The 25,681-nt window shown below is 46.1% G+C and overlaps 1 protein-coding gene and 2 long non-coding RNA genes across 6 annotated transcripts in view; 1 reads left to right on the plus strand and 2 right to left on the minus strand.

Annotated features, from left to right (window-relative positions):
- Nucleotides 1-185: 185 nt before the first annotated feature.
- On the plus strand, nt 186-22,389 carry CD46 (CD46 molecule). Of its 4 annotated transcripts, none has more exons than XR_014319019.1 (12): nt 186-340; nt 1,165-1,356; nt 1,558-1,654; nt 2,314-2,399; nt 2,554-2,760; nt 3,243-3,425; nt 4,442-4,630; nt 5,247-5,438; nt 5,777-5,803; nt 6,542-6,608; nt 21,196-21,346; nt 22,250-22,389. XR_014319019.1 is itself a non-coding variant. In XM_082778506.1 (12 exons), exons 1-11 carry the CDS (start codon nt 232-234, stop codon nt 8,489-8,491), a joined length of 1,440 nt encoding a protein of 479 aa, XP_082634632.1. In that variant the 5' UTR covers nt 186-231; the 3' UTR covers nt 8,492-8,505; nt 10,185-12,126. The 4 variants fall into 4 exon arrangements, 3 of the variants coding, with proteins under 3 accessions (XP_082634632.1, XP_082634633.1, XP_082634634.1); XM_082778506.1 differs by lacking the exons at nt 21,196-21,346; nt 22,250-22,389 and adding exons at nt 8,401-8,505; nt 10,185-12,126; XM_082778507.1 differs by lacking the exons at nt 21,196-21,346; nt 22,250-22,389 and adding exons at nt 8,401-8,505; nt 9,503-10,171.
- LOC309887075 overlaps nt 13,203-25,681 on the minus strand; it is a 28,872-nt gene continuing 16,393 nt past the window's right edge. The window contains exon 3 of the long non-coding RNA XR_014319021.1: nt 13,203-14,472. This is a non-coding gene — a long non-coding RNA (uncharacterized lncRNA). The remainder of the gene's footprint in view (nt 14,473-25,681) is intronic.
- Nucleotides 14,576-24,987, minus strand: LOC309887074. Its single transcript, XR_014319020.1, has 3 exons — nt 24,854-24,987; nt 22,902-23,008; nt 14,576-17,029 (listed from the first exon to the last, which is right to left on the minus strand). It is a non-coding gene; the product is annotated as an uncharacterized lncRNA (long non-coding RNA).

Raw genomic sequence — 25,681 nt, forward strand, 5'->3', positions numbered from 1 at the left:
TCACTTTGTCACTTTGTTACTGAGCACGCTTTGAAGCCTTTCCTGAGGGGGAAGCGGGGCCCCCTCAGGCCGGGCAGCGGCACCGCCCTTCCCGGGGAGGGCCGGGCCCCGCCATGGCGGCCGCCCCCCTCCCGCCGCGCTGCGGGGACCGCGCAGGGCGCATGCGCCGCCAGCCCCGCGCTGCGTCTCCTGAGGCAGAGGCGCGGAGCGGGCGCTGCCGGGGCTGCGGCCATGGGGACGGGGACGAGAACGGGGTCGGGGACGGGGATCTGCCCGCCTGGCCTCGGGCTGCTGCTGGTCACGGTGGTCGTGGTGCTGCTCGGCGAGGCGCGGGCGGAGGGTGAGGAACGGGCGCTTTGTCCCTCAGCCCTCTCCGTGAGGCGCCATGGAGGGGGAGCGGCCGCGCTGAGGGGAACCGGGGGGGGGGAGCTGAGGGGAGCCGGGGGGGCGCTGAGGGGAACCGGGGAGGTCTCGGGGGGGTCCCGGGGGTCGTTCGTCGCCTCACAGGGCGAGGGGAGCTGAGGGGAGGGAGGGCGGGGGGCGAGACCTGGCTGCGAAGCGCAGCGTGGGGCCCCCTTGGTGCCGGTGGGTGCTGGCTCAGCCCCAGGGCTGGGGGTTACCTCACGGGGTGGGGGGGCGGTGGTTTTATTGTTTAACGCTGTTTTCTAGCTCGGTGGGTGAGTACAAAGGAGCACAAAGGGTTTTGTCCGAGGCGCTGCGGCAGCGGCCTTTTGTCCAGGGGAAGGGCAGCTGCCACCCTGCTGCTTTCCGCCCCTGCGGTTTCCCCACAGCCTGCCACGCGGGTGTTGTGCTCCCCGTGAGCACGCAGGGGGTTAAGTTTTCTGTATCTAACCGCAAGAATGAGGCAAACACAAAAAATAGCCGCTAGGAAGCAACGCGTTGCCTAGGCAGAACGCTAAAGAGCAAGGCGAGCAAACAAATGGTGGATTAACCGGTGCTAGCGTGGAGTTGGGCATTGGATGTGCTCTAAATACGAACTGAAAACCTGAAATCTCAATAAATAAGTAGTTCTGGCTTTTAAGAACGTTGTTGCTTTCATTTTTTGATGCATCCTTAAACCTACCACACTAGCCTGCCCTCAGCTTGTCTCCTTCCTTGTTGATAAATCTAAGTGTTGCTTTTTCTTCCCTTGTGCTCTGGCAGAGGAGTGTATGCCTCCAGAAAGACTGCAGTACGCGGAGCTGACGGAGAGTTCCAGCGCAAAGCAGAGCTTTCCCGTTGGAACCACAGTGACATACGTGTGTCGCCCCGGGTATATGAAAATCCCTGGGAAGTCGCCAGATCGAACGTGTGGTGAAGACTTAAGGTGGTCGCAAACAGAGGAATTCTGTACAGGTGACATGTGCTTAAACTCTTGCTTTTCTTCTTTGTGATTTGATGATTTCAGTTGTTTTCAAATGAGAATTAATGTTTTTTACAATTTAAAAGGAAGCTTGAAAAATACTAGTGATTTTAAGGACAGCATACGACAAAGACTTAGTCGTTGTATATAACTACAAAGATGTAGACTTATTTTTTTTTCCCCTCTCTCCCCAGCGAGAAAATGTACTCATCCAGGAGAACTGGAAAACGGTATTGTTCATGTGACAGATCTTACGTTTGGTTCACAAGCTACCTTTTCTTGTCACACAGGGTGAGTGTTTTGGTGAAGTTTTCATTTTTTTTTTTTCCTGTTTAGACCAGGATTGAACCAAAATCGAACTTTCTTATGTAGGTTTCATTCCAGTTCTGACTTGAAATATCTCCAGATTTATACCTTGGGCAAATAAAATGACATCTAAACTTAATTCCCTGGCTTTACTTGCTGTTTGCATCAACTGAGGCTTAAGGTTTTTAGCGAATACTACAGTGTTAACCACTAACAACCTTTTTTAATGTTCCTGTGGCACAGGGAGCAAACATCCACTCATTGTGCTTTATTGAATAACAACCCACCTGTCTGTATATAGCAAATGAACTCAAAAGTGCTAACCTCCTACAAGGATTTTTTCTTCCTTTCCTTTTACAATTTATTTAGTGTTAGTAACTTGAAGGTATTAGTATTAGAGGGTACATGGAAAGGTTTCCATCCGTTCCTGTAGTGACATCTCATTTGCTTCTCTCTCACTTTTAAAGTGGAGACTGTTAGCAAAATAGACTCTTTTAAGATACCATTTTCGTTACAACAGAAGTGTGGTATGTCACATCCCCATAGTCAGAATTATGGAATTACGCAAGCAAAGTTTCTTGCTCCTTCCTTGAGAAATGAGGTTTCTTATGTTTTACCTCTTTTAAATGTTTTTACCTGTCTAGGTTCAGAATACGTGGAAGTAGTGAAATTACCTGTGTAGTTAAAAATAAAGCTGTTGACTGGGATGGAGTTGTTCCTTTCTGTGAACGTAAGTAAATTAGGACCACATTTAAGTTTGTATTCAGATGGTGATAGCTTATTTTAAAGCACCTGTGCAGTACACTTTCATGTATGATCATGTATGAACATAGATGATCAAGGTAACAAAATTCTGTCAGCTAAAATGTGTGATTTATTTCTAGGAGTTCCTTGTGAACCACCACCAAGTATAGCCAACGGGTACTACACCGAAGCACCTGAGTATGTTTATCAAACAACAGTAACCTATAGGTGCAATGATGCACAGAGAGGTGAAGATCCCTACTCGCTGGTTGGTACACGTTCTATTTTCTGCACGCTTGATGGAGACTTAAATGGAGTTTGGAGTGGACCACCTCCACAATGTAAAGGTTGTTAGCTCTAAAATATATTTCTTTATTGTAGCCTGTCTGACTCCAAAGCTTCAGTATCTGACCTTTTTTGGAATTGAGTGAGGAGGTGAATGTTTTTTCTTATAGAAAAGGAGGAACTTCTATCTTCTGCTATAAATTGATGTAATTCTGATGGAGGTCGGATAAACTACATTGTGGGTATTGATTGATTTGATTGATTATGACACAAAATGGCTTAGAACTTAAGATAAAATTTTTTTATTATTTTTTTATTTTTATTATTATTTTTTTTTAAAAAAAAAAGGGCAAACCCATCAGTTTGTATGCAATTGGTAGAAGTGACAAGGATAAAGTGAAGAAACTCAGACCATAAAGCCTGAGTATCTGATAAAAGAATGTGTAAAGAGCAGGAATGGGGAAGCTAGGTTAGGACTAGCTGTGACTTGTAAAGATACTGTTAACAAATGTTTCAGAACTGGCTTTCCTCTTTCCTATTTCAGTGGTCAAATGTGAAAACCCAAAAGTTCAAAATGGAAAAAAAGTAACTGGATTTGGACCTCTGTACAGCTATGGGTACTCGGTTAGGTTTGAATGTGATCCAGGCTATTTCATGATCGGACAGGATGTAATTACCTGTCAAGAAGATAACACCTGGCATCCGCCAAAACCGACTTGTGAAAAAAGTAAGTCGTTACATAGACATAGCAATCCAACTTTTGTTGTAAGTTGAGAGTGCTGTAAGTCTTAGCTAAAATTTGAAGTCAGTATACTGTAGTTGGAAATCATAAGCTGAGGAAGTTGACATTGAGCCTCCTCTATGGACGCTGTTTTAGGTGTTCACATGGTTCTTAACAATTTTTGGGTGAGAATGAGTTGAATTGCAGATTTGCCTATAGAAGTTGCAGCATGGACTTACCCGTGATGCTACCACATCATTATAGCATCACGCTATTTGTTCAAGTGATTTCATACAGAAATACAGGAAGAGGTGTGTTTCTGAATCGTGATGGAAAATATGAGGGTTATGCACAATGAGGGAGTTCGTAATATCCTAGAGTAATCAGAATCATCACGTCTGAATGTGTTCTCACCCAGCCCTTCAACTCTTGCTTTCCAGGCACCTTGTATAGTGTGCAGTATGTTGTTAGATTTTTGAGAGGCAATTATTTTTAGGACTCATTTGCATGGGACATGGCAGAGGATTTTCTACAACTTTGTTCCTTTCTCTGTGCTAGAGAGAGGGGGAATGTTGCCACAGAGTACAGTGAGAGGATTTCCTACACGTATACTCTAGTAATGAGCTCTCAAGAACGAGAACCACTTTGGCAAAAGGTGTGCTTGAGTGTTGTTTAATGAATGGGTCTGACAAGGCATCCGGGGATGATTCTTAGGAAAATAATTAATCAACAGATATGGATTTCTCAGCTGCTATATCATGATCATACTACCCTAACAAATACCTACAGTGATGTTTCATTAAGTCTTCTAAAGGAAAAATTTGCATTTAAAATTGTGAAGGTATGCTAGAAGTTTTAGCAATTCAGGTATACTAATTTCTTTTTCTCAATGGCAATTTATATATACTGAGTGAGTTAATGAATAATAAAACATTTAAAGTGCGTTATCACTACGCTTTTAAATTTCAGTGCTAGCTACTGTGTGTATTTCAGTATGAGTTACTAATTAATACTTGTATTAGTTACTGAAGATAGCTGTGGTGCCCCAAAGATCTCACATGGACAAGTGATTCCACTGCAATCCGAATACAAACAAGGAGAGTCTGTTCAGTTAAGGTGTGATCTTCACTGTGCTTTTCCTGATGGTGCTGAAGAGATCACAGTAACGTGTGAAGGACAAAATAGATGGAGCTCTGTACAAAACTGTGCATGTGAGTAGAATTCATAATTAGTAAAATCAAGGATGGACAAGTTCCAAATGTCTGACGTAACAGTGTGCAGCCCCTGAAAGTCAGGTACCTGTCAGTGTGCCCAGCTGGGCACAGCTGGGTTCTGTTAATAGGTGGTGAGTGTCCTGGGCTGTGATCTGAGCAGGTGAGGAGAGTTCTGTGCCTGGTTGGAGTCCTAGTTTAGTCTTAGCTTTGTGTATAGAAATTGACAAAATTCAAAAGTCTGCTTGAAAGGTCTGGAGTGGGAGTGTTTTCTGAAGATTCTTCCTTTGATGACAAACTTTATGCTCATTTCACTCTGCATCATGTGATCACTCATACTATAAACGGAGAGGTTCTTACTTGGATGCAGCAGCTTGTCCTGATGGAGTTGGGATGTGTATTTCTGTTAATGTGTCTGAAACATGTCCATTAGCAAAAGTACCTACGGCTTATAGGAAGCAGGCAGCCTTTCCATGTAAAATGTCTTGAGGGTGACTGAGCTTCTTATATTTACACAACTCTAGGGGCTTCACGGGCTTTTTGTTGGCAACATCATTGATCTGTTCCATGTACCAGCTCTATTCTTAATTTTTTTTTTATTATTTTTTTTTTTCAGGTAAGCCTGTACATCATGATTCCTCTCCAGTCATTAGTCATGGCAGAGTAATTTATGGACAAAAACCTGAGTATGCTGTAGGGGATACTATTACAATTGAATGTTACGCAGGCTACACGTTACACGGTGCAGATCATATTGTGTATATGGGAGAAGGCAAATGGAGTCCTGAAGTCCCAACTTGCCACTTAAGTAAGTATGAACTGCAAGAATTTCTCACAGGATAAAAGTATATGTAACAGAAAACTTACTTCTTGGGAACATACCTTTATATTCAGGAGAAGTCATTTAATGCAAACTTCCATCTTTATTTTGACGTAAGAAAACAAGGTTTCGGTAAAAGTCCATTCAAGAATAGGAATATTTTAAAATAAATAGAAGTTGCCATGTAAACAGACCTGCTGCAAGGCTTGTCTTGGCAAAAATGCTTGACCTGTTTGAAATACCCTAATGAGTATTTGTATAAGATACATTTGTGTAACATCTTCAACAAGATGTGTTCCTCATAACACTCCTTTGTTTTGTTTTAGGTGCCTATGTTATCGCCATCATCTGTGGTAAGTATCATTTAGAACCTGAACAATACACAATGTGAATTTTATTTTTTTTTTGTGGAATTGATATTGTCATCTTCATCTCTGACTAGAGTAATGTTAAATGATTTTACAGGTTTGATTGTTTTAAAATTATTTTAGTGTTTAAAATTTTAGAAATGTCTACTGAAGTTGCAGAATTCAAAAAAAGTTAAGGTTACTTAGCAATTATAAGTCATTTTTTTTGTAAAATGTTTTTTCATATATGTAATTAGATTTCAAAGGCAGTGTTCCACGACTTTGTCACTTTCATAAACTCTTCAACATTTGGGTGTACTGAAAGCATGAACAGATAAATAACTGCCAGTGAACTGAAGTGCTTACTCCATCTTTCTGTCCTTGTGCTTAGAAAAGTGGATAACAAACACATTTTTACAAATGTGGTTTTCTACCACTGATTCCTTGTAAACTATTTCTAAAAAGTAGAGTTAGGCTGTTGTGACATCTGTTTTAATGTTCCTGAACTGGTGGTATTTTGCCATCTTGATGATCACTGTTCTTGAGCAGATCTACCTTGAAGAGTCCTGAGTAAAGCATCAAACACATGTGAAATAAGCCATGAAAATTTAAGTGTTGTAAGAAGAGGGAGTTGTACAGGACTCTGGGTGAAGACAGTGCTAATTTTTGAGGCTGTATTTTTTTTGTGAGTTAGTGACTGTCACTCTAAAGCTTTTTTTTTTTTTTTTTTTTTTTTTCCTGAAGTGATTACAGTAGTTCTGGTGTTCCTGGCAGCCTTCTGGGTCTATAAGAAATGCTTTTCACAAGAAGGGTGAGTAAGCCTGCTTTTTTTTTTTTTTTTTTTTATTGCCAATTTCTGTGACTGAGCAAAAGCAATGCTAACATATATTTAAGTTTCTTGAGCTTTATCTGCCTTTTCTGTTTCAAATGCCTAATGTTTATACGTAAGCTTAGCAGCTGATGGGAAGCTAAAGTGCCTAACAACATATTTGACTTTGTTTTTGTATCTTTTATTCAAATAAGCTGCTAATTAACGCTTGTGCTATTTTTAGGGAAGGAAAAACTGTGCTTGGGTTTATATTTAACATAGGTACACTTACCAAGAAAGTAATTTTGCATCTGCTTTAAAACATGCCACTTTCTCTTAAAAACAGTGGTAGTATTGGCTTGGGTGGGCTTCACCTGCTTTATTTTCTTGCCTGAGTAAGCATCTGGCATCACTAGAGGTCTCCATAGGCTTTAAGAGCTAGAGGGGTTGAAATGAGCTTGGAAGCCTTGGAGGTGAGCTAAGGGGCTTCCTTGCTTCTACAGATGTATCAATGGTAGTGAGGGGACCTGGACAACCACTGTGTTTTGGATCAGAAACACCTTAAAATAACACAGGCTTAATTACAATGAAAAAAAAAAAGCACATGAAATTGACCTAAAATGGTCCTCCTGTACTGTTTGAAAAAGCAAATAGCTGGCTTTGCAACTGGAATGTATAATGTGTAGATCCACTTCAGTTTTTCCTTCTGCAGCAGCAGTGATTGGTATCCCTACATTACAGACTTGTAAAATATCAAATGCATAAATAGTAGTATTTTGTTTTTAGTGGAACGCAGGGCATTTTAAATTTCATCTTCAAAGCGGGTAGTTGTTAATGTATGCTTTTTCATAGGGGGTTGGCAGGAGATTTGAATGCCTCACTGTGCATTGCTTCTTGTAGTGATTTCTTATCTTACCTTCTTCAAAAAAAAGTGGAGGAATAGTTTGTAACAGGCAAAATACTGAAAATACAGAGCAAGTTGGGTGGTACGCATACTATATGCATCTCATCTGAACTGACTTAAATTCCAGCAGATCTTGTTAAAAGATTTTTGGGGTATGTGAGATGAAGGAAGGGATTCTTATAATAAAGCCCACCAGAGGAAATATTCCTGCAGTTTGTGTTCATAGTACAGTACACACAGTCCTACCTGGGAGACCCCTGAAGCCAGGTGACATCCAGCAAGGTTTTAGCCTTAGTGTCTTCCACGTAGGCAATGTGGCATCTTTACAAGGGCCGCAGTGGCCCTGTAAGCAGAGTGGCAGAGGCTGCGTACCTGCACACTGCTGAGCACTGCGGTGCTTTTGAGTAATTGCTTTTCACCACCCATTGCTTGGATAATTTGCAACCCGGATAGTCCGAGGGGGAGTTAAGAGTGTTAGGGCAGCACTTTGTGTTCTTCATGTGTGGAGAGACTTCTCAGTGTGGAGAACGAAGAAGGGATCATCAAAAATGAAAGAATGCTGTATTCTTGAAAATCCCACGCCGTGAAACATCCTACTACACCTAGTGCTTTCCTTAAGCTTCATCGCTGTGAGCATCTATTAAATCGCATTCTTGTCTGAAAGCCCAACCTGACCTCCTTTTACTAAGGCCTAGATCTCACTGTTTAGTTTCCTGGATTCCTGACGTGGTCGAGCCTTTCTGACCCATTGTGCTTCTAGTACCTCACACTGACTGGGTTTGTCTTCAAACTGCAGCACAAATCTTTTCTCACCCTCTGTCGCTTGTATGTCCAGTCTGTCAGTTTTATAGGATATATTCAATTAGACCTTTTTCCCCTTCTGCTGTTCAGCTCCTATACAGTTGATGAGAATTGCAAGGAAACATGTATTTTAAAAACTAATGTGCCAGCTGAGATGGAAGAAACTGCACAAATGACTTAATTGAATCTTAAAAGGTACATGCTTTCCGTTTCATTTGGACATTTGCTTTAAGCTTAAGTGTCTTTTTTACAGTTTACTCAATTTCAGGGGAAGCATGGAATCCAGTACACCTCAGTTTCCTATAGGAAAGGTTATACTTTGTTCATTTTGTGAGAACAGGACGTGTTACCGGAAGAACTGTCATTCAGTGCCATAAATGGTAGCTTCCGCTGATCGCATATCACAAATCTTAATTTTGGGTTGGCTTCAAAGAATTAGTAATGTTTTTCTCTGTGATTGAAGCCACGTACGGACTCAGTGGAACATTGTGCCTCTTTCAGTAACATGAAATGGGCTACAACAGTGCATTACAAAAAGTGCAAACGATCTTTTTAGACCTTTTATAAAAAGGCAGTTTCTCTTTTCAAATTTAGAGTTCTGTGGGCCTGAAAAGTGCCAAAATACAGTCGCTTGTTTGGAGTTGAGTTTTCTCTCATGTTTTAAACTAGCACTTAGTCTTGTAGTCAGGTGCATTTGACGATGGCTGGAATTGCACTTGTCTGGAGTCCAAACGAGCTCTTTTAAAAATCTGACTCTTTAAACCTTGTTGCAGTAGGACAGATTTAAGACAGGAGAGATTAATTTGACTGGTATTTATTGGCATTTTGTCATTACTATATTAATGGCTAGAATTTGCTCTACAAATGGTTTTATAAACTTGTGTATTTGTGTTGATTTTTTTCCATTGCACAAATTCTGAGAAGGTAATGATTGAAAAAATGTCTGTTTTAATGTGAAGGTCTTCTCAAATGAATGGCCTTTTTAAATTATTTTTTTAAAGACCAAGTGACTTTTGAGTATTTGTCATAAGTTTGAGATGGTGCACACGAATAAATACTATATTTACCTATGAAATAAGATGTACGTAATAGAGATGAGATTAGTTTTCTGGGTTAGTCGGCCTTCTTTTTGTAGAGAGAAAAAAGGAATCAAGTTCTTATTTCTGGTCTTCCCTTTTGTTCATGGCAATAGGAGAAATTAATGTTCTGCCATACCAGCTGGTATGTGTACACGCTGTTAGCTCCCAAGTTTTTCTTCCTGTATCTACAACTCCTTGGAGACCTCAAGCGATAGTGCAGAGGTTTGTTGCTTTTGGTTGAGTTTTGTTGTTCTTTTTTTTTCTGTAAAAGAAGAGATGAGTTACTCAAGAATGTGAAAATACACGCATATGGGTATAACTAGTTGTGGATGTGACTATAAATTTTAATCCTCATGTTTAAAGATTGTATATTTGCTGTTAGCAGGCTACAGAATCAAAATTCTCACTAATACTTGGCTTCTGGTTATAAAATAAGTACTAACCATCATACTGTGCATAAAATAGTATAAGGGTTGCACATGGCGCAGCTTCCAAATGAGTTAGGAATCCTGTACCTGTTCTAAGCTCCTGATAATACTCGGGCATGGTCTCTTCATCGCTTGAAATGATCCAATTGGATCAAATGCTTTTCATTCAGGTCATTCTTAGTAGCCTAGTGGCTGAAAATGAAGCAAAAATCTCATAGTTTGTCGGTTGCTGAGTAAAAGGAGGACAAATGATTTAGTTTCATGATTTTACGTGCTGATTTAATAAAACTAAGGCTGTGCTTTCAGAATAAATGTAAGAACTATTTACATGTAAACTCTCTGATTTGCCTTGTTTTTTTGTTTGTAGGAAGAGTGACAGCACTGCATGTACTGCCAAATATACGAGCTGTAAAGCATGAATGACCCTTTCTGAGGGTGGGAGGGGAACTTGCAGTTGAATGTGCCTATCAGAAATGGAAAATGAGTGCGTTAACTTCCTGCAGATAAATCTCTCTTGTACTGTTATATACTACTGATTAACTGTAGTAGGAGATCATTAATAGGATTTAAAAAAAAAAAAAAAAAATCAGAATATCCATCCTTGCTGTCCTTTGTGGGTCACTCCTATCATCTTTTCTGTGCATGTGAAATGGACTTAAAGGCACCTCGTGTAGCATGCACCAGTGTCTGTGTCGGCGGGAGTGCTGCGAGCAGGACTGTCACAGTACCGGCTGCTGCTGCCCGCCGCCTGCAGTGCTTCTCTTTCCGTACGGAAGACTATGCAATGTTAGTTCTGCTCGCTAAAATTCTCATGTGCTTCTCATTCATTTTCACGGTCAAGGGGGGTATAAATGATGATTATTGTATTCTGAAATGTTTTAATTATTTCCTGAAGAGATAAGTACCGTTTAAGGCTCTGTCCGCTTGAAATGATCAGTTTAGATCTTGTATATGCTATTTTTTTTTGTTTGCCCAAGGTCGTTTCTGTATATCTAATGGATTAAAATGTGCCTTTGAATCGGTTTTATAGCTTTTCTATTGCCTTTTAAGAAGGAAAAAAGCCATTTGTATTCCTGGCTCCTTGGCTTAGTCCCAGAAACACCATAATGGACTTGTTGCAATGGGAAACTGAAGGAAACTTGAATTCCATAGCGGAGCATCCCCTGATTTTGAATTCGTTGGCCTGTTGACAGAAGGTGCCTAACCATAAACTGCTTTGAAATCTGTGGTAGCCATCCTCTAAGATCATTGCGATGCTTGATTTTTTTTTTTAATTTTTATTTTTTTGATCTGTTTCTGAGATAATTATGTTGTTTCTTAGGATAGAAAGGGTGCCGTGTGGGTTTAGCTTCCTTGTTGTTTTTTTTTTTTTTTTTTTTTTTTAAATTACTATTTATAATCATATATTCCATATAACAGCATTTCAAATCCCTGTAGACAGACTACTATGCTGAGTCGAGCTCTGTAATGCAGGTGGTGTGGATATCTGTTGAGACACGAGCCTGTCCCTGTCTGGCTCCCTTCCCTTTTCACGGTAAGGGAAGACCAAGCCACCTTAGTTGCAGGAGCGAAGGAACGGGTATGTTGGTGATGTGGGAAGACGTGCTCTGTCTTTAGGTAGCCAGCCATGCTATGAAAGGGTTTGGTCGAGATGGTGACTCCAGGAGCTCCCATCACAGAACTTGCCTTGAACCGAGGCTCAGACACGCACTGCTGGCTGTTACTTTAAATGCCTACTGGCTATTTCAGATCATTATGAAAATCAAAAGCTAAATTAGGGCAGGTTTTGGCTTTGTGAATCTGTGGGAAAAAGAACCAGTTTTCCCAGGGAAAAAAAAAAAAAAAAAAATGCCTCACTGCAGATGGCCGAGGCAGCATTAAACTGTTCTCGGCTGTGGTAGATTGACGCTGCTGTCCCCGGTGGTGAACGGATTGTCTCAACATCATCAAACTATTTAGGGTTTCTTAGGCTCTTTGGGTCGATCCCAGCAGTTGTATTGCTAGAGTTTGTAACAGTGTCGGGTTATTTAAAGAGGGCTTTTGGCTGCACTTGTTTGTAGTCGTTTGAATAGCTGATACCTAGCTTGATAATTGTTTGTAATTACTCTGATATTATAATATATTGGGAATTGAGCGTGCCGGTTGTTAGCCAGCTTCTGTGTGGCATCTCCAATATTAAAATACGCTGAAACGCACTTATCGCTAAAGTGAAATAACTGTAAAAGGTGGCTTTATTTTTATATTTTCCCCAATGTAAAGACTAGTGATGGTTTGTAATATTGCAAATAAAAAAAAATGTATTTTTAGCCGTGTTTGTCTTTCATTCATCGTGTGGTACACAGCTGCTTTCCATTTTTCTAGAAGATAATTTTTCATGTACCAAATTTGCAGTAGGTGGTAACTGTTGAGATGGAAGTTTGCACTTTGTATGGAAAACTACTTAAAACACCTGGATGCATAGTATAGAGAATGTGTGTTAATTTCCTGAGCAGTTTGTGGTCTTTTTATCCTCTTTTGGAAGAGCAGAGGGTTTCCTAGAACCTCCAAAACCGAAGTGTTCACTCGTGAACCTCAATTTTTACCAAACTTGATGGGGAAGAGGCAGCTTATTGTGTGGCTGTTCTGATGTAACCCTGCGTCAGGAGCAAAGCCCGTGGAGGGCCCTGGCACTTCTGTCCAGGGGGTGATAGCTGTAATCTTTAGGGAAATATTGCTTGGGTGTTTTTAAGTAAAATATTAAGTAGAATGTGATTATTTTTAGCTGTGTGAGGTTCACGCTTGAAATGAACTTTATTTTCTTTGCAAAGAAATGTGTAGTCAGCTGCCTTGTAAAGGCACAAACTTGCAGAGGATGGGCTAGAAAAATGATTTGCTCTATCTTTTAATTTGTGCTTCTCCAGTTGGTACGGACTGCAAGCAATGACAGTGTGTAGACTATACAGCTTTAGAAGCTATATATAAAGTTTGGGGATTCCCGTGTGCAGGGGTAGGAGGATAGGCAGCTACTGGGCAATTTGACATCAATACTAGAAGTGATTTTGTCCCGATTGTCATGAATTCTCTATCACTTTCTAAAATGTGATTTGTTTTAGAATTGAACTGGCAATAGCAAGGCACGTTGCACTGTGAGCACGTGAACTTTGTGCTAACAAACAGGCCGGGTGTAACAAAGCCCTCGTGTTGCCATCTGCTGGTAAATGCAGCTCTGCGTGGTGGTTGGGAGGCTTCTCGGGGCTACAGAATCGGTGTGAATGCTCGCCTCTGAGCGTGGTTCGTGCAGTGTGCTGGGTGTGAACCTGGGGACTGAAATACGTGAAGCAACTGGATCTCGTCCAGCAGGGAAGCACGTAATCTGTCTACCTGAGACAGAGCCCAATACCAAGTAGCACACAAGTTTATTTAAAAGAAAAGAAGTCTGAGTAAATAACAGGTTAAGGCAAACATAGCACAAGGAATATCGCTGGTCGCAAGGGCCCTGGCTTGCTTGAGTTGAAGAATCTTTGTTAGGTGTTTGAACAGATGCTTGGCTTTCTCTTTAAGCACCCGTCCCAGTTGAACGGGATGCTGACTGTCCTCCTGTTGTGCGGGTGGTTCGGCCTGGAGGTGTAACTTCAGGTCAGAGAACAGAAGAGCATAACAGTCGTGTTTGTGAAGCACGAGCAGCCTTCGGATGGCGTTTATTTATAAGGACTCTGGGGGCGGGGGGAATGAAGTTTTCCATTATTGTTGCTTTTCCCCCTACATCATAACCGATTTCAAATGGTGCTAGACAAAAACTGAGACTCTGAACACCAAGAGAAATCGGTCAGCCTGTGTAAGAGACATTTTCCTGGCTCAGAGAAGAATCCTCTTGCAGATGACATCTACGCATTCTTTAAAGAAGACTATTCAGTGGTCTGATCAAGTGCTTCATCCACACAGCGAGCATCCTTTTGTGTATGTGAGCATGTTTGTGCAGGTGAGGTCAGGCAAAAATAGTTCAGCTTCAGTTTAGTGGTTTGGATGCAAAGGTATAGAAGTCTAACAAAACATTACTGGAAGGCAACAACGGTAAACTTCAAAAAAATTTTGGAAAAGGAGTGGATTGTGTGTGCACTGGTGTGACCAGCACGATTACTGAAGTCACGTTTGGTTTGTTAACTGCTGAGATCAAACTGTCAGAGTAACTTACATGGTGGGGTCCTAGCGACTGTACAGGAAGGGGATGTGCTCCTTGCCTCTCGACAGGCAAGAAGCGCTGCGTTGGTTTCCATGCAACCTTTGGATGACTTTACTCTGGACAACTTTAACTCACAGCCATTGTTTATTAAGTAAAATACATTTGAAGGAAGACTTTGCTGCTGTGGCCCTAGCTTGAGAGGGTGCGTACAGTGATTGCATAGTGTCTAGAAGTCAGGTGATGTTACAAAATGGATGGGTGTCGAACAATTAATGATTGGAAAAGTGCTGTTTTAAGGAGTAAAGGCTGTCAGTGAAGTTAGCAGCTGCTTGATCTCCTCCCACGCTGTAATTCTTGCTCCTAGAACACTGATTTCAAATGGTGCTAGATACAAAGTGGGAAAATCTAAGCCACCATGTGAAACCAGCTTCCAGAGGAAGACAGATCTTGTGCATGGCTGCAGGTTGAAAGAGCAAATCCTCCATCTCCAGCGTACCTAGAGAAAAATTAATTGATTTCATTTTATTAGAAAGTGAGACAGTGAACTTCAGGATAGGTATTTTATTGACACATTTTTTGGCATTAGTTGAGGCTGATATAGGAGCAATGAGACGTGATGAAGGAGCCTACTGCTGTAGCAGTGAGTGCAATTTCCTCTGGTAGCCAGGTAAAGCAAAGCTCTTAGCAGCTAGGGGCAAAAAAAGGGCTGACTTTGTAGCGTAGAGAATGCTACTGGTTTGGGAGGAGGAATAAAAAGTTTGTGTTGTACAGGAGCAATGTTTGATGTTATTGCAGTCACAGCCAGGCTATAACCTCCATGCCATCAGAGAGGACGGTTAGATGAAGAGAAGTTGGGTGCTTTTGTGATAGGGAAAGGAAATTGACTGTCACTGTGGCACTTTGTCAGCTTTATCCCGTGGCTCTTAAGAAGCATGCTTTTAATTAGCAAGGAGATGCAGATTTTTGTGAGGAGTTCTAAATCCTGCGAGCACAAAATAACATTTAATGAAAATAAATGACATGGAAACAACTTTGAGCTGTGGGCCAGAACGAAGCCTAAAAAGGGAGCAGTTGCAAATATAACCACAACTGGTTCAACAAAAGTTGCCAGGGAGGTAGGAGAGTGTGAAAATGAGCGGCTGACGGTTATTGGGAAGGGAATAGGTGTGAGCAGCACCGTAGCACGGCGCAGCTGTGGTGGTTAACCTGCAGCGAGTGCGTGGGAGCATACAGGGTGTCTTCAGGCCTGTGAACAACTACACACGGGTCATTTGGGAGCTATCAGAGCCTGGCCGCCGTGTGTGACCTGTGCTGATGCAGAAGCTGCTGCGACACGGAATGAAGTTGGGCAGGAGCGGAGTTGTGAGCTTTTACTTATCGATGCCCTGGGTTTTTGGCAACTCCTTGCATCGGTTTTGTAACCGGATCCAAGAATCTGCTTCAGTGCCTACATCTAATGCACACCCACGGACAGCAGAGGAAAGCTCAGGGAACACAGCGCGTCCTTCCAAGAAGGGGCGGGGGGAGAACTGCACTAGATTGCTGTCTGGGTATTTACTGGAGTTTCTAAATCCATTAACTAGGGCAGCAGGGTGAAAGAGAAGTGGAAAGCAGGTTCCCTCCCCAGTGTTCATCTTGCTGGCACGGTTATTTATGAGGCACCCTATATTATCAGCATAAAGATTTACTACTGAAAAGCCGGACTGAGAGTTACTGCTGGCTAGAGGTTCGTTGCGGCACAGATAGAGTACCCCAGCAGCATCCTTTGGAAACAGGCTCCAAGTGAGGGTTGCTTTGTATTTTTTCTTCTTCTTCTCAGTATTAAGCACATGCCTGAACAGTAAACAGGAATCTTTATATAAGGTTTTCAAGGAAGTTGCTGGGAATGTCAGGTGTGTTTGTGCTGCGGAAAATGCAAGCTGCCCTGGAGGTGCAAGGCCTGGAGAGCCCCCGAGTGCCTCTGAGGAGCTGGGTCTGAGCACCTTCCCCTCCACCCTCCAGAGCAGAGCAATCTTTCCAGAAATATCGTGCAGCAGTTGAAGACCAGCGGCTCATTCATTATTTATAGTTTGATTAAAAACAGATTTCCTTTCAGCGTGATTAAGATGATGATGCTGCCCCTCCTGCAGGCTACCTGCAGATCCTGCTCTGCCTTAGCAAGCTCCCCTGCCCTCCCAGCAGCCAGAAGGTGTCAGCCCTTGCTGCTGAACTGCAGATCCACCTCTCACGAGGGACACATCCCTGACAGCATATGCTCTTCTTTCCAAACCTAGTGGCATGCCGGGGCAGGCAGCGTGCAGAAGGAAGGAGAAAAAAGAGAGCAGTTCAGGACCATGTGATAGGCAGTGCTCGACTGGTAATGTGCATGCAGGGGGGAAGAAAAAAACCTGCTTGTCTCAAGCATTTGCTGCGTGTGTTGAACATGTACCTGTGGGGACACACACGTGTACAGAGACAGGCGCATCCTGTCAGCTACAGCTGGCCTTGCCAAAATGTCCCGGGGTTTTTGGTAAGTAATAGCAGAGCAAATGCAGCCCTATCACTCTGTTTTTTTCTCCTTTTCAGACACATTTTAGCAGCAGTACAGTTCTATAGCTTCTTTCTGAGGAGCATCTCAAAGCCTTTCATGGACTTCACACTGCTTTATGCCCTCTAGACAAGTCAAAAAAGGGAAGAAATCCCTGCCTCCCCCATGAAAGGGAGCCTCCTCCCTGGCTGCCGACCTTTAATCCAGTCTGCACGAACCAGACAAGCCCAGGTGCTGCAGACCTGGTTTTCAGAGCCCACAGCTTGTACATTAAGGCACTTTCTGGGGCTTCTACAGTGAGCTAAGCCCTCTGCATGACCCTGTGTGCATCGTAAATTTTTTCTTCCATTTTGAAAAGCCGGAATGAAACTCGTGGTTCATCGGCCTCCGGTCTCCCCGGAGGAAATGCTCCCATTTTGCATTCGGATCTGAGGCAGAGAGGCTCGATGCATCATCCCCCAGTCGAGGAATGAGTCAGACCAGGGCCAGGTGCAGGACAGAGGGGTGTGACAGTGCAAGTGGTGACCTGTAAGGGGAATTGAAGTGAGTGAACTTCTAAGGTTTCAAAAAAAAAAAAAGCTTCCTCAGCTCGGGGGAGCGTGTAACTGCATCTGTTTGTTGTGCTGCTCTGTTACTGCGCGGTATTGCGTAGGTCAGGTATGGACAAATGTGCCCTGACTTGCAGCCTGAGCTCATCGCTGAGCAGCGATTTCTGGAGCTGCAGCAGCGCTGACCGAGGCCGAGGAGAGGCAGGGTCGCTGCTGCTGCTGCTGCTGCCTGGGTTTGGTGCTCGGGACTGCAGGGTGGCTCTGGAGATGCTACTGCTGTTCGGGGCAGCGCCAACACGCGCGTCCCCTGGGAGCTTAGAGCACAACAGAGACTTTTTCTCTGTCATTAGGAACAGAATAAAACCTCCAGATGACGTTCCTGAGCGAACGTAGTCTGTTCCTTTAATCTATTAATGCTACTGCAGCCGGAGAATTGCAGTATAAACGGTACAGTGAAAACCCAGGCCCTCTGGGTCTATGAGCCTTCTGCTGTCTGTGCCCCACCACCAACAGAAAAGAGCAGTTTGGACCCTGAGCTACAGCGCGTTGGGGGTAGGAGCCTGTGGGGCCTTGGGGCACAGGCTGTGTGAGCCCTGCCTGCCTTTGGGGCACTGATTTCCAGTCCCATAACAGCGATGGCAGAGCGCTTGCTGCGTTTGTCTAACTGCGGAAGGGACAACGAGCTGCCCATCGTCCTGATCCTTTTTTTTTTTTTTTTTTAACAGCCTGAGTGTTGGAGACTTTGGGATAGGGAAAGACCATTTTTATGCTTGCCTGTTTGACATACGTAGCTCTTTTCCAGGTTATTTAGGGCAGGCCAGCTGACAGCAGCAGCAGTGATGGCCAAAGCGTGGTTTGCGATCAGGCCTGAGGGGTGCACCGCTGCCCTTCCTCTTCGCAGGGGCCCTCGCTGGGATGTGCTGGTGTGTGGCTGGGGTGAGCTTTGGAGCTGGCTCCCAGCAGGGTTTGGGGAGAACCTGGGTTCTCCTAAATGGTGCTGAGCGGTCAGTGGGGCATCGCCCTGGTGCTTTGCTGCGGCTGATCTCAGTTTGAGGGCTGAGCCAGGCACTCCGGCTGTCGGGGTGGGCTGTACCAGCCTTCGTTTCATGCTTCTGCCTTACTGATCTGCTGTTCTGTGCTTCGGTCTAATGAAGTAAGCTTAAAAAAATGCAAGAAACCTTTAATTTGCAGATCTCTTGGAACATCTTGTGGATTCTTAACAGTGCAATGCCACTAAGAGAGTTAGGATTTACTTGCAAGACTTTTTTTTTTTTAATCCCAGAACTTTGTTTCAGACTGTTAAGTGAAAGGTAGTACTTGCTATTCTTTGGAATTACTTTCCCATAAGCTAACTGAAAGGAACTGCTCTAGCTCAGTGACCATTCTGGGAGCACAAGCCATTAGGGCTACAGTTTCTAATCTGCTTCCTGTCTGCAAATCTGAAATTGCTTCGACTTGCCTGGAGCCAGGCAGGTTTTTTTCCACCTTTGCTTTCATGAGAGTTCCTAGGCAAAGCCACAGCCTGTTCGGAGGGCACGGGAAGTACTGAACCACTGAGCGCTATTGAGGATTTCAGATCTCACAAGGAACGAGGAGGTGAAATTGGGCAAACTCACCCAAGGGAAGGGAAGGCTGGCACCTCCGTGACCTGGGTCATGGGAGAGCGGTAGGAGAGTGCAGCGCTGAGAGCTCATCAGCTTTAGCTACACACAGCTTGTTTGAGCAGCACGTTACAGCACTAACTACCTTAAAATATTCCCCACCGAGGCAGCTGAAACCAGGAAAGTAATTTTCTGTTCCTAACTTCTGTACATAAGCATCACCTCGGAATATAAAGTATTGATTGCAGGTCTCGAACGAAGTCACAGGGAGGTTATTGTTGTGATTTGTATAGGCAGTGCAGGAACATGGTGTTTCCCCACCACTGCAGTTCTAGGTAATGTCAAGGGAAGTCACGCTTCTCGTTGTCATTGAAAAGAGAAAACAATGTCCTGTGCCAGTGAGGAGCATAAGGACGCGGATACTGCCAGATGTTTACAGAAGTGTAACCTGCCCTTAAACCTGACATTTGAAAGCGTGCTCGGTACCCACAGCAGAAGGCCCTGGCAAAAAAAGCTGGAGAAAAGCACGGACCCGGCTCCCCCAGCACCTGAGCTGTTTGGTTTGTGTCTGCTCCCACAATTTCCATCATCCTTCCTCTCACAGCAGCTTCGCTGTGTTTGGGAGCCCTCCTCGGTGTTCAGGAAGCGTTTGGGCTGTACGGCCAAATGCAAACCCCTCGGCTGCTGGTGGACACGCACTGTGCACCATTTGCACTGGGTAGAGATTGTTTGTGTGGGGAGCTGAAGAGATGTGCTTAACTCAGAAATAGCTCTCTTCCTTGGAAAGCTGAAGGTCTGAATCACACTGTGTTGGCTCAGTTTTTAGCAGACAAGCTATCACATATGCCTCCCTGTAGGCGAAGAGTCGTCACTGGCATCAGGATTAGCAGCCAGGTTCTTTTCCTTTGGAAACTAGAGAGAAACTAGAGAATAATGCCACCGGAGGCTGGAGCAGGCTGTAAGCACGGTTGGGGCAGGATTTCTGGGGAGGGGGCCGGCAAAATTGCCAGGGGGAAGGGTCCCCCTGCAGCCCTGCTGGGCCTCTGCTGGAGCCCCGTGTTCCTCTCCTTGTAACAGGACCTGAGAACGTGCCCCTGAGCTGAACTTTGTTACTGCAAAGGTGGCGCAAAGTTATTCTGCCCTAGATCCTCCAGGCGTTGGCCGCGCGGTGCTGCCCGCAGCACACCCAGGGCTGGTGCTGCCCTGCGCCCGCTGAAAATGCTAGCGATGTGGACAGATAGAAACCTCTGAGAAAATGGGGAAATCTGGCAGGGAAAAAGGCAGCCGTGGAGCTGTGGTGCCTGAAACTAAAAGCCCAGGAGAGACAGACACCGGGGAGCTCCGAGCAGCCTGCGGAGTCCACCTGATAAAGACTGCGGGAACAGAAATTCGGATATATGCAGAGACTTTTTTTTTTTTTTTTCTCGTCTGGAACATGGTGTGAGTTGATGCGTAGTCCTTAAAAATATGCTACTCCCAACTCCCAGCAGGCCAGAGGAAGCCTTTTCAAGCAAGTTTCTGTAGTTTGCTCAAGAAGCAAATTACAGATCTGAACTTCAAATGCTTCTGAGATCCAGGATTTTTCTGGATCTATACTTTCAGACCCGGTGTACCCCCTCCCGCAGCAGCATTAATTTTCAAGCCTCACTTCCAGGTTCAGGGCTCCGGTACTGCCACTGTTTTAAGAACCAGGGAGCTGGAGTTCCAGGACCAAGTGGTCAGTGACGAGGAGGCAGGGGAGTGACCTTGCAGCGAGCCTGTCCCTCTCCCGGAGCCGTGCCAGTATAAACGGCGCGTGCCTCCCAGCGCTGCTGAAACCATTTTGTGAGATTCCCAGGTTGGCCATTTCTATGCTGGCTTTGCACCAAAACTTTTGAGTGCGTGAGAACAGGGTAGGGTATTCCTTCCTGTGCTATAACAAGGGCAGCTTTGTCACCTGGGCTTGGGACTCTCTGGATCCATGGACAGGTATATGGAGAATAGCAGCAATTCGGCTAGCTCTTGTATACAACTCTCTGTTAGCATCGGTAATACCGATACTGAACTGATGCAGCTTAAAGCTCAGCCTCCCCCCCAGCCACACCCTTATTAAACTGTAAGAAAATGCCATGAACAAGTTTTAGAAAACATGCAAGGCAGCCGTGAATTTTCTGAGTAGGTCTGGAAGTGATTTGTAAGAGGAGTGAGGATGCAATACTTGGCATCTGGACGTTCTAGCGAATTTTCCCAAATAAGAAAAGAGAAACGTTTCCTCATAGATTGCAAGCTTTTCACAGCATCAGTAAAGCTCCTGACACAGAGCCCAGCGCTGTATTTGTATGACATGGAAATTAACAGCAGCAGCAGCACTGCAGGCTTAGAGTCTACTCTGCGTGCAACAAAATGGCTAGGGGTGCTGTCGCGTTCATCTGAATTCCTTCACCGATCGTGGGTGGTAAAATAGGTGGATGCCGAAATCCCTGCCACGTCAGGTAGGGCTGCAAACTTTAACATCGGTATTAAATTAATGTTTCTAACCGTCTTCTTGCCTGTGCCCTGATCAGCTCAACTCCACAGAGCAGAGACAGGAACGAGCAGCAAAAACGGACTGCGTCACAGCTGTAACATGACCATCGGCAAAACAAGTGCAGAAAGATATCATGGCTGTCTCATCGCTCCGACAGCTTTCTCTCAGTATCGCAGAAGAATAAGCTGGTAATGCTTTCCTGCTTTTAAATTTATGTCCCGAGCATTTGCAATTCTTAACTTTACCAAATTTTGCATCCTTGAACAGTCTAAACTCCCAGGAAAATTGCACGTATTTTGCCAGCAGACCCAAAGCACTAACGATCACTGCGTCACAATGCCGCACCAAGGCTGGGAGATAGAATAAACCCTACTGTACAAAGGAAGGGAACCAAAATACTGAGAAATGAATCAGCTTACACAATATCACACACTCGAGTGTCAGAGGGAGTAAGAAATCATAGCTTTTCCAAGTCCTTTCGAGGCAATACACAGAAAAACATTACGGAACAGTTTGCCACGTAGACCTCACATACAGTATCACATGCACAAAATCGCTTCTGTCCTACAGAAATATGCCGTGTCCCCTTCTTAGCCTTGTTTCTTGCAAGTCCCCCAGATTTACCTGCTGACAGTAACCTCAATTCCCGAATAATGACATTTACAGCTAAAGTTTAACATTGAAATACCTCTCGTCTCTCGGTCTCCTTTTCCTGCCTGTGCTTAGTCACAATTAAACTATCACCGTGGCCAAAAGATGGTAGCAAAAGGAGCAAAAATAAACACATCCCTACGCCGAACACTGATACTCAAATTATGCGTGTGCCTGGCTGCCAGTTGCACCTACATCCAAAGGGCTGAGAACTGCCATTACGCAGCGCTACCTTTGCAAACTAACGGGGCCTCCACCACGCAGCTGTGGTGGGGAGGAATGCAAAGGGCTGTCCGCTCGGACCCACTTAACCCTCCGCTCTCCCGGGAAAAGCAAGCATCGTTTCTTAGGCCAGCTCCTGGCCGTGCACACTGACCTCCGCGGCTGCCTTGCACTGCTCCTGTGTAACTGTGTCTTTCTGCCTGTCCGTCTTGCTGCAGGGACCACCGCTGTTGCTGCTGTTCCCGTTGTTCCCCTGCTCTGCGGAACTGGCGCTGCAGGAGGCGAGGATGCTCCGAGGGAGCCAGCTACAGCCAGCGAGGGCTCTGAGTCAGTAGGGGTTGTGACGACTGCAGCAAGAGCCTGAAACTCCCCGCGGAATCCGGCAGGAAAGGAGGGGAAGCAAGGAAGGTAGAGATGGGAAAGAGGAAAGATCTGGGGAGTGGCACCTACTGTCTGTTTGCTTCTTCCCTCCCTGTTCCTGCCACCGCACTGCCGTTGGAAACGGTATCCTCCCCTCTGGGTTACTGCGCAAAGAAACGGTCGGGGATAAAACTGCAACGCGTACGGCCTTTATAGCAGCCAAAATTCGGTCGGGGCGGGTGTCCGTGTGTCAACACGGCCTCTCTCCCCTCTCCGCCTGCCGTTCAGAGGACAGGCTCCTGCCGGAGTAACCGAGACACCCGCAGTTCGTTTGAGCTGGTTCTAAACCCAGTGGTTGTTGCTAAACAACCAGACCTGACGCCTGCGATGTCAGTGAGTGAGTAATATAGATTAAATGCTTATGCTAGCACGGCCTTAAACTTGTTTAAGCCTTGGTATGATGAAAGGCTGTGGAATAATGTTCCCTGCTATATGAGAAAGCAAAGTTACCACTCCACTGCATAACCGGGCGACTTCCTCAGCCAGAGGGACCAAGCTCAAAGCTGGTTGTGTCCTCAGAACTTCCAGGCACAGTTGCCCATCTTCATTGTTGGTCACTTAAGAAGAGAGGTGGAAAAAATAGTATAGTAAATGGTTAAGAGAGAAAAACGTCCTCCTCCTCATCTTCATTTCCTCATCCTTGCCGGAGCCGCTGTCTGTCTACGGTCTCCCATCCCTCCTTCCCCAGCCTGTCCCAGTTGTCCTTTCTGCCTGCCTTCTTCCTAACGCTCTGGTTCCTTTTGCAGACCTTGCAGAGCCCCGGCTCGGGGCTGCCGGCAGCGCTCCCTCGCCTCGCCCACATCAACCAACTCCTGCCCGGGCAGCATGACGGCGTTTGGGCAGGAGCCTTCTCCGCTTCGTTAATCCCGCCACGCGATTGCCACATTCGGTCCCTGCCCCGAGCGGCTCACAGCGCGACCAGCACTCAACTCCCACCGACAGAAGAGAGAAAACAGGAGAGAAAGGAGAAAAACAAAAGCCCCAAACCCGAGCAAGTTCCCCTGGCCGAGGTTGGCAGCTCTGACACGTCATCGCCACAGCCGCGCAGCAAAGCGAAACCACACCGGCACCGGCACGGGGTGACGCGGGGCGCGTGGGCGGGCAGGGCCCTGTGCCTGGCCCCATACCCGCACCCATCCCAGCACCTATCCCTGCACCTATACCCGCACCTATCCCTCCACCTATACCTGCACCCGTACCCGGATCTATACCTGTACCCTGTACCCGTACCCAGACCCACACCCATTCCGCACCTATACCCGCACCCATTCCTGCAGCCGTACTTGCACCCATACCCACACCTATACTTGGACCTATACCTGCACCCATAACCTCCCCCATACCCGCACCTATACTCACACCTATACCTGCACCTATACCCTCACCCATACTCTCACCCGTAGCCACACCCATACTCGCACTTAGATTCTCCCCCATACCCGCACCTATACCCACACCCATACTTGCACCCCTACCCTCACCCCTACCTGCCCCTATACCTGCCCCTATACCCTTCCCTATGTCCTCCCCCTGCCCCCCCCTCCCCGCAGCCGGCCGCCCCGCTCGCAGCCTCGCAGCCAACATTCAGATTTGACACCCCGGCGCCGTCCAATCCGCGAGGGCTTTTCACCTGCCAGCCCTTCCCTCCGCCAATCGCGGGGCTCCTCGGCGCCCAGAGCCCTCCCCCGGCCAATGGGGAGCCGGCCCCGGCCCCCGGTTCATGATGCAGCAGTCCGGGGCAGGACGATCACATGCGAGCTGGGCGGCTGCCAGCACGGAGACACGGCGCGAGCAAGGTAAACAACTCCCCAACGCCAAAATGATGACATTCAATCCCCGAGCGCTGCCTTCCCGGCTCGACTCGGCCCCTTAACCCCTTTCGGCCGGCGTGGAAGCGTCTGGAAGGCAGCGCCTACCTGTGTGCCCCCCCCCCGGGGGCTGGGGGAAGCCGCCCGGCGTGCCCTGCAATGCTCACTGCGTCAGCGCTCCCCGCTCGGCGAGCTGCGCAGTGACAGAGCTGCGAGCTGGGGAGCGCAGGGCGGCTGTTAACCCCCGCGCCAAATCCTCGCCGGCACGCCAGCCCTCGGGGAGACGGGAGGGAATAAAAAGCCCGAGCAGCGCAGGGAAGCAGCAGTCTTTGCAAAGTTGTCATCTCTTCCCCCACGACTACTTCCCTCCTCTGCATTACGGCAATGCCGGCGAGAGTGGCGTTAGTACAACCTGCGCCGTCGCTCCATTGAGAAAACAGCTCTGACGCAGAGCAGAGCAGTCGTACCCAGCCAAAATAATAATAAAGGCACTCGGGGAGCCGAAGTGAGGGACGAGGGGGGAAGGGGACACCCAGCAAACAATCACAAAACGCAGATGCAGCTCGAGCCCCATCCTGATCAAAGGGTACGTACGTGGGAAAGACGAACCGGACCGAAGAGCTCTGCCCGTGCACCATCTGCGCAGTCTTCAGCCCTCCGCTTGCTGTGTAGCGCCGCAGAATAGAAGGTTCCAGAAATTTCCTTTCCGTTAACCCTTTCGGTGTCTGCCCACTCTCCCTCCCCGTGGGATTAAGCGCGCCGGGTCTCCAGCATCGTCAACGGGCGAAGCCTCCTACGCCAACCGAGCCCAAATATGCTTTCTAAATGACTCCGGATGGTGACAGGAGCCCAGTCCCTGGTGTTGGTGTTACTTCTCTTTCTTGAGCCCTTTCTCCCTCTCTGGCTGCCTCTCTCCCCTCTTGCTGCAGCAGGGCTGTTGCTGGTAGACCTATCGACGGAGCTTGCTCTCTCGCTCTCTCGCTGAGCTCTGTGACGCAGCTCTAAATTCTCCAGCCTGCTCCCTGTGTTATAACAGCGGAACTGCAGCCTTCCAGGGAGCCCGTGCCAGCAGTGCCAGGGCCAGGCACACCGAGGGGAGCGTCGCTCCTGGACTCTGCACCTTTTTTTTTGGTAATTATTATGTTCCTCACCTCTGCTTCTGTGCTGCCTTCCGAGCCGCTCAGCCTCACATCTCCTTCTCTGTTTCTGAGTCACGCTCGCTAGATTAACTCTTTTAGGATTGGTAGTCAGCAGGACAAATCTCGAACAAGCGCAGCTGAAACCACAGCCAACTTTGTGGTGGTTTCTGCTTTAAAAAACCCAAAGCAAATCATCTTGGCTCTAAAAAACAAAAACACACACACACACACACACGTTCCAGTAGAGAGTTAGTGCTTCGCAATTAACTGTTTCGGTGACAGG

The sequence above is a fragment of the Aythya marila genome (assembly GCF_965140915.1).
Source record: "Aythya marila genome assembly, chromosome: 24".
Lineage (NCBI taxonomy): Eukaryota > Metazoa > Chordata > Aves > Anseriformes > Anatidae > Aythya > Aythya marila.

Coding starts and splice junctions, on each gene's coding strand:
- CD46 (XM_082778506.1), top strand. CDS start 232: ATGGGGACGGGGACGAGAACGGGGTCGGGGACGGGGATCTGCCCGCCT. Junction 341..1,164: donor CGGCGAGGCGCGGGCGGAGG/GTGAGGAACGGG, acceptor GTGCTCTGGCAG/AGGAGTGTATGCCTCCAGAA. Junction 6,609..8,400: donor AAATGCTTTTCACAAGAAGG/GTGAGTAAGCCT, acceptor TCTGCTGTTCAG/CTCCTATACAGTTGATGAGA.